Raw genomic sequence first — 8,992 nt, forward strand, 5'->3', positions numbered from 1 at the left:
AACATCAGACATCTCAGTCCAGAAATGTGCAGTTCTAGGCACAGCCAAAATACTGCGCAGAACCCTCAAGCTCCCAGGCCTCTGGTAGAGGACCCAAGCTCAGAGGATGAAACAAAGACCACCCGCGGAGGGTGAGAAGGGAATTTATATATATATATATATATATATAAATTCCCTTCTCACCCCCCCTTCTCACCCTATATATATATATACTTTACTTTTTACTTTACTTTAATGTCCCATATATATATATATATATATATATATATATATATATATATATATATATATATATATATATATACAGTATGTTTGCCATAATCATGGCAAGTATTAGTTAGGTTTGTGGCAAACATTGGCTAAATAGGTGGGGATTACATCAGTGAATGAAGACCTCAGAAATCCCATCACTGCAGTGACAAACAGGCAAAAATAACTGTATGGTTGAAATGAGTAACACTGCATTTAGCTCATGACTATATATTGAAGCACTTGTGATGGCAGATAGTACACACCCTGAGATACACATGACAGCATAGGCATCCTACAGGCAGATAACTGTTGCCTTCAGACCTTAACAAAAGCACATTGGTTTAAACTTCTATTCCCAATCCTGCCATATAATCTCCAGTGTGAACGCCATACACCACCAGGAGCCAACACTCTTGCCAACTTGCTCTGGCTCCACAACACCCCCCTGCCAAAGTCAGCAGTTAAACCAAGGAAGTCTTTGAGTGATGCTCAGGAAAGCCATAAACTTTGATGAGCTCTCAGTTGGAATTTTTGATTTCTAATGACTAAGAAAACCAGAATTCTCTCAAACACAAACTTGGTAGGAAAATAGTTATTCTGCACAGCCGTGAAGAACTATGTTGTGCACATGAACAGCCTAAAGTGAGAAACTTGAACTGTTTGTTAACATGCAGGGTTGTTCTGCTTCTTTAGATCCATGTGAAAAGTCCTAAAGAAAGAGAGCTGACTGCTGATTGAGTTGACAGAAAATATGTCCTCTTCTGCCATGCTAGCACAGCAAAAAGCATCCTCAAATATCTAACAACTTGACTTTTCATGGGTCTAAAATAATGCAATTAAACTGTTGGGTATTTTATCTTTGGACTCAGCACATACTAAAAATACTGAGTGAAAAAGAGAGAGTGATTAATTTTGTCTTTTCCTTTTGTTAAATGCAGGATGAAGACACTGTAGAAGAAGTATGATTTCTGTCTGTGCGTGCTATCTGATTGGGAAACAAAGTTTTGGGTTAGCACTATTAAAGTGTCCCATGCATGGGAATGCCATCAGCCTACAACCTTTCAAGTTTTACAGTGAATCATTTCAAATGTATAGATGATAGATGTTGGTCTTCTGCTGCTTGTCTGTCTTGTCTGGTGTGTGTTTTTAGAATGGTATATTGGTTCAGGTTAATATGTACTTAATACATTGAGTCCATGTGCTCAGAAATGTTTGAGCAGAACACAGTTAGCTGCTGACTATTACAAATAATTTAATTTACATCATGCATGCCTCATGAAAACTGTGGATTATTATTATATATATATATGGCATCTTACTTGTATATGTAGAATCTTACCTGTCATAGAAAACTCTTTGAATGGCCTCAGTTTGTAGAAAAAGAAACTGATGAGCCAATGGCTATTTCGAGCAAGGCCAACACTGAAGGGGTTTGCTGTTGACCCTTGAACTGCCATCAGCTTCACATCGCAAGATTATTCCAGCAAAGTATTGTGACGTTCCTGCTGGAAGTTCTTGTTTTTGCACAGGAACTAAATGCTGCTGCCACTAATTGTGTTTATAATATTCGTAAAATGTATCTAAATTACTAATGTCAAACTGACAAAAATGTAAAGGTTTATTAAATAGAGCTTGCACAAGCAACAGTGAAATGTTTTTATCTTGGAATTGTTTTAAGATGTCAGCAATCCAATTTGAGTGACTCTTGACACTCTTGGAACATTTCAGTGAGCTATCTGCAACAGGTAAGGTAATAATTGTTCTTGTCTTTCAACTAAATCCCTTTTTAAACTATCTGAACTATTGCTTTGAGTGGTTGTTCACTGAGGAATTGGCTTTAGAAAAACAAAAATGTGAAGGCTTGTATTCACAATCAAGCTTGGCCTTATTTTCCAAGACATTTTGCAAATGATTGCAGTCAACTGAACTGTGTAGCACTCTAACACAAACATGGTCCTCGACATCTTAAACGCATTCTCCAATTTTGCATTTAGAAAGCTGCTTGAACCTCAGAACTGTCATGTGAGTCTCATAAGTTCAGTTTTAAAGGTCAGGCATGAAACTATGGGAAGAAATCACCCATTTCATCTGTAGTTATTGTAGTTTACATTTGATCCTGGAGTCTGTTGCATGTCTGCCACATGCACTGAAATATTTGGATGCAGTGTTTCTAAATTTTGCACGAGACTCAACATGTGTTTTAAACTTGAGTGGAGCAATGCGCCTCTGGTGAGGGGTCAAAGTGCTGTTCCTCATAGTGAGGTAACAACTGCTCAACATGGTGTTCAACCTGTTCCCAATTAGATTCAAGCTTGATTCCCCCCCTGACCTAACTACAACTGCTCATGTTAGGTGCTGCTACCGGCAGCAGGAAAGAAGTAAAACAGGAAGTGGTGCAGATGTAACACAGGTCTATACATTTGACTTCTTACAGTGCTTGGATAAAAAACAACAATACTTACACATCATTTTCATCACCTGTTCGAAATAATTAAAAACTCCACTTTTCATTTATAACTGAATATATATCACATGTAAGTGTTCAGTCACTGTCTCTGTATCAAGTGATAAGATTTCATCTGCTATGTTTTCCTGTTAAAGCAGACTTTCTTGTCAAAGCCTGTGCGGAAACATAAGTTTTATCTTGGCTCAAGTTTTAGGTTTGGCCCAAGATACTGTCATGTGCTTTCTTTTTTTATCTTTTTGAAAATAATAAAAGGTGATTACGCATTAAAGCATTTGCAGACAAATGTGCCTGCTACCTAGAGCAAGAACACGTGTGCGTTTCTGCGCTCATGTTTGCATGTTTCTACCTTTACAGATGCGTGTACTAGGCTTGTGAGCATGCATGTAAATGTGTTTCCATTTTTCAGCTCCTTGATGTTTTTGGCAGAAAGACGTCAGATGGGAAAAATAGATAAATGTGAGGAAAATCTTTTCTTTGAGCCTGCAAGATCCTCAAACATAGCTAAAATCCCTTTAATGGTTTGGCATGCTGCATTTGAGGTAAATTTTCCACCAACAGCATGTGTACAAAGTAATGCTACGTGTTTGGAATAATAAACAATACAATGTCATTTAAAAGTAAAATTCTGCAAAGGAAATTAAAATTTATTTAAAAAAAACAGTTTGGTTGTTTACTCTCAGCTTCACAAAATGACATTTGCACATGTAAAATCAATTGAAAAAATGAAGATAAATTAAATGAACTGCATTATTTTATTTAAAAAAGGGAGAAGTTTCATGTGACATGGTTCTTTTTTTGCTTCTTTTTTTCTCTTTCTCCTAGAATGACTGTTTCTCTTCATTGGGAAGTTTCAGTGACACAGACGTAAGCCTGACAACTTTCCGGTGTGTTATTGCTTTAATTTACTTCTTTTGTCAACTGCTTATGAGAGAAGAGGAGTGGGGCTGCACTCATTTATTAGCTATTGCACTGAATGAGTTGATATGGATATGATTTGTTCCTTTCCAGACTAAAAGCTTTGGATTTTTTTATCAGTGGATAACCAGGATGCCTAATGAGTAAGTTAAGATTTGTTAGTGATTGCTTTTGAAGTTAGTTGTATGTACTGTAGTCATTTTGTAACAACTGTATCACAAGAATTAGATTTTTTTTCCAATGATGATATGCTGCATGTGCTTTTACAGACTTGTGTGAGCAGTGAAGTTGTGCAGAATGGCCTGCCAGACAGTGTTTTATCATGGTGGAGTTTTATGAAAATAAAAACTTGCTTATTTGTCAGATCATTGATTGTGAATGCAGTTTCACAAAAAGTTTCAGAAAGAATGGTATGGCAACCCCTCTCACCCCCAACCCCCCACCCCACCCATCAGAACGGAATGAGGGGCCAGATTCATACTATTGTTCAGCCTTGTCACAAAAAAGTTTGTTGCAACGTTGTTTCTAGGTACTGAGACATAAAGTGTGAAAACACAGAATAATTCAGCAGTTTGTTTAAAAATGATTTACTTAGAGTTATTAAAAGGAAGGGTGGATCATGTAATACAAAGGGTTTGAGCAGAGGACAGAGTCCAAAGGTCTAGGGTGTGTGGTAGTTGTGACGCTCTGAGAGTTGTCCTGAGTCTTTTTTTTTTTTTTTTTTAGCGTGGGAGGTCTTTCTTAATACTTCCTTGACCCCCTTATGTCTCCTTCATCACCCATTACCATTCACCCCCATCCCCTTCCCAAGCCGAGTAATAATTTACCCCCAACTGATACAACCTCCCACCCTGCGTCTTCTCTTTACCCTTCACACTCTCCACCATAATTTACTCTGTCACCCTGACCTCCCAGCCGTTTGCCATTCCAAACAAACCACCACTCACTGATGGAGCCAAAAGAGCCAAGATGTCAGCCATCCTTCTTATTGTTTGCCCCGGCTTAGATGAAGGGCAGTGAGCTGACAGCAAGAGGTCAATCACCCCCCAACCCTCAGCCACTCCATCTAACCTCATGGTAACATTTTGGAAGAAGAAGTAACTTTCTGTGTGGTCAAAAACCTTTCAACAGCTGGACCCAAGCAATTATTATTATTGTTGATGAATTTACATGATACATTTTTACATCTTTAAGAAATTTTTCATCAGCTAAACTTATAGTTTTATCAAAAAATAAGTTTGTTCGCTGAACAATGACATAGTAGTTGTATGAAGTGGAGCCTGTTTTTAACTTACTCAATCAGATAGAGAGATGACATGACATACAAACAAACCCCAGAACATAGACACAGCCAGTTGCCCCTGCATCGAGAAGCTAAAGATTGAAGATAATAAACATCAGAGCCAAAACATTATGAAAAAAGTCAACTTACAGCAAACGGTGTGAACTAAATGGCTTGCATTAAAAAATATAATACAACTCTTTTTGGTTACGTGAGTGAGAAGAAAAATTCATGGCTGAAACATTCATTTATTGTATACTGAGCTCCTCTGACAACCTAACAGACAAGATCTCACATGGTCTCATAAGAAAAAATATACAGCCATTGCCACTGACCACTACCACTGGAATGCAACCACAGCTAGTGAAATGTGCCACAGTAGTAAAACTACCTACAGTACATCAACAGCCAGTGAAGTGTGCCAAAACCTCCAAATAAATACATCCCATACGGTAGGCACCCTTCCACAGAAACTGCCATTCAACCAGGAAGTTGTGCACAGACACATTATGGAACTTAGATGTCATCACTTCATCTTGCATAACATGCACACCCGCCCTTTTGCCTCTTATCTAGCACTTTCCCTCTTGTGTGAATAACACTGATGGCACGATAGAGAGATGGTATGACACGCAACAGTGCCATGTATAGCACAATTTTGATCAAGTCAGCACATTCCATGAAAGAAAAGCAGTAGATTCTCACCACAGTGTGCAGATAATACCTTCAACAAGTCATATGTTTGCCCTTGCTTCATGGAACATAGGAAACAACAAATGTGGGCAACAACTGACCTGTGACTCAGGAAATAAATGTTGGGAAAACAGATCTAAAACTGCACAAGCAGCAGTGACTTGTCAGTGTTCCAGAGAGTATTGAAAAGGATGTCTGGTATTACATGAGCATATTTTTGTGAATATTTTCCACAGATAAATAAGCTCCTTTTACTGACAGGTCTAAAAAATAAAAAGACTTACCTCACAGGAAAGCAGGAAACTAAATTATAAACAATCCGCAATTTTAAGCTTTTATTTAAAAAAAAACTTAGCAAGGAAACAGTTCTATAGCTATCATTTTTAACTAAGTTTTTTTTAATCTGAAGAAAAGTTAAAACATGCTGACATTGTCCATTAGTGCTGACTGATGTTATTGACCTACAGGATGACTCACCTGTCTGTAAAGCGGCGAATAGGTTCATTTAACATCAGGCCATGCAGTGAATGGGTGAAGGCTGGATGGCGCAACAGGCGGTATCGTAGCGGCTGGCAGTGCCTGCAAAGCATGCAGTCTGGCTTGGATGCCAATAGAGTGGCGTCAATCTCCAGGTCCTGCTCCATGGTGTAAATTTGTACTCCACACACCTCTTCTACTATGTCCAGTTTCAAAGTCAATGGAGTATCACAGAAAACATTACTGGGGCCCAGTGAGATGTTCTTCCCGCTGACAGTCAGCAGCAAGATGTCATGGATAGCAGGCAGTGCTGTTTCCTCAGGACTGAAAAATGTAACCCACACGGTCAAGGAATCAGGTACCACTGGGTACGAGAACTTTAGCTGAAGCATACAGCCGTTGGGAGGGCACTCTGACAGACCAACAAGACCTTGCTCAGTCCCTGCGTTGGGGCTCCACGTGCGCACACTTGACTCACATGGCTGCTCCACATCTGGAGGGCCTATGGGACAAGTTACAAAACACATAAACAACATACAGGCCTCAAAAAGATCCAACATTACAACATTATTTTTGGCCAATTTCAACAAAATTATGATTTTTTTTTTAAATTTTTGGTATTGAACAACAAATGTTTTTTGCTTAAAGATCAAATACAAAACATAAGTAAATCCTTTGATTTATTTGATAAATCTTTCTTTCTTTCCCCTAAACAAATAACACTTTTGTTACCTAAATTTTCAGGTTAATACCATAGTTGGATGATGACAGATACAGGACTTTACATCAGTCATGTTTTTGGTGTTTTTACAGGTCTTGCGACATCAAGGTTGAGGTGAAACTAAGAGTTCATTGTAAGTCCATCTGCAGAGGAAAGGCAGAGCTGAGGTGTGTAGCTTCTGAGAGGGGCCCTGCACAGGGTTCTCACTTCAGCGCAGTCATTACAACCTCAAACAGTCACACTCCTGCCATATTTGGAGTCCACACACAGCTAACGCGCATTATCCCAAGTGACGTACACTAACATTCATCAAGCACTTTTTTGAAGCCAGCAAGCGGCAGACACTATGTTCTCCCTCAATTTCCTTTTGTGCAATTCCAAGCTGGCAACCAACGAAGCCATTTGCTAACCTCATTTCTGGGCACCATGCAAAATTCCAGTGTTTAATCAAGTGAGGATTGAATATGGATTCCAAGCCACATTATCTCAACACATTTATTATTGTACTGTAAGTGTGTGTGTATGTGTGTGTGGTCAGAGTGGAGGTGAATTAAAGAAAAAAAAGGAAAAAGAAGGGGTCTGTGAAGAAGAGAAGAGATAGAAAAAAACGGGGGAGGCTGGAAGAGAAAGAACTAAGGTGCTCCAAGAGCTTGGCTGCGCTCCGCTCATGTAGTCCTGGCTTTCTGAGTATATTTTCATTAGGTTTGCAGAGAAAGAAGCTGTAGCCACTGAAAATATTTTGTAATGTCAGCTGTTATGATGGGCTCCCCTCTTGCTTTGGCGCTGTAGCTAATGTTATTGAAGATTTAAGAGGAGACAGAGTAGAGGTGTCATCCGTTGTGTAACCTAAAGCAAACTAAATTCTATCACAACCAAGCAAAATGTACCTATGATTGACAATCCAACCCATGATAGCAGGGGAACAAAACCACAGTGATTTTTATCTAATATACACTTGGATGTAGATGAAGCAGCAACAAATGATATAAACTTCATATGAAAAAATGTTGAGGCCACAGGGTCCCAACATTTTAGTCACTTATCTGCTGCATTTAAAAATCAATCTAAATCTAAAATATTTGGCATTTTTATAAAAACAGGAAAATACATCAAGTTTTAAAAAAAAAACACATGCAGACCTGAAATTTATATGAACCATTCAGAGAGAAAGTAGTACGGCAACAACCAATGCAGAATGACCTACAATGACTTACAATCATGGATCTCTTGGTTATTTCGTATCATCTAGGATTTAATTTAAAAAAAAAAAAAAAGCTGTAAGATTTGCAAGTCTTTTAGGTTGTGTGGATCCATGTAGAGTAGAACTGAGCATCATCCATGTAGAAATGGTAACGTAGGTTGTGACTAGGCTGGCCAAAAGGAAATATATATATAGAAAACAGAAGGGGGGCTAAGACTAGCCCCTGTCACATATGACGAGTATTGTCAAAGGTTATGTGAGACATGTAATCTTAATAAATTAAGCCAAGTTTTTTACTTTAAATAAAGCAAGGAAAAAAAGATGCATGTGGATCTATAAATCTTAAGATGTTTTTCACAGATTTTCTCCCAAAGCAGGTTTTTCATCCAGAAGACACTTCTGTTAGTACCTAAGCAGGCTGGTTACAAATGCTGGTTGAAACTAATTTTTCAAAAGCTCTCATTGGTGAAACTTATAAAAACAAACTAATGATTAATATGTTGAAGCAAAAAGTCCAGAATAGCTGCTGGAGTCTGCCAACTGTCTTATTATAATCCAGTCCTGAGACAGCGATGAATAAACAGACGGGGATATGTTCGAGCATGAACACTTTATGCTTTCTAAGAAGTATCTGGATCTGGCTTTTACTGACTATGAGTTATTGTCACACAGCATTACACATTTCCTCACTTAAAAGGCTGACATCAGTCCCCTCTAACCTTTAGTGTTAACATACAGACAAACAAAAAGATACTTTGCAGACACACAGATGCACTTCATAAGAAAAAAAAACTGCTGCTTAACATTTTGACACAGTCAATAATGTGTTATTTATGGGGCGCCGTTTGTAAAGGAGCTTGTGCTCAAAATTCATGCCTAAATTTTGTCACATTTAGCTTCAAACACTGTTTTAAAATGTAGTGTTGATTTTCTGATGTCACTTTTTACAACATTTAGCTAGTTACATGTAATTGTTACAGCTAC

General features: G+C 38.2%; 1 protein-coding gene across 2 annotated transcripts in view; it reads right to left on the reverse strand.

The window, feature by feature from the left end:
* pappaa (pregnancy-associated plasma protein A, pappalysin 1a) overlaps window positions 1–8,992 on the reverse strand; it is a 95,533-nt gene that overhangs the window by 59,803 nt on the left and 26,738 nt on the right. For both annotated transcript variants that reach the window (XM_025004026.2, XM_017407464.3), the window contains exon 7: window positions 6,087–6,588. In XM_025004026.2, the coding sequence (XP_024859794.1) occupies window positions 6,087–6,588 (502 nt within the window). The remainder of the gene's footprint in view (window positions 1–6,086; window positions 6,589–8,992) is intronic.

Source organism: Kryptolebias marmoratus, linkage group LG14, assembly GCF_001649575.2.
Source record: "Kryptolebias marmoratus isolate JLee-2015 linkage group LG14, ASM164957v2, whole genome shotgun sequence".
NCBI classification, from domain to species: domain Eukaryota; kingdom Metazoa; phylum Chordata; class Actinopteri; order Cyprinodontiformes; family Rivulidae; genus Kryptolebias; species Kryptolebias marmoratus.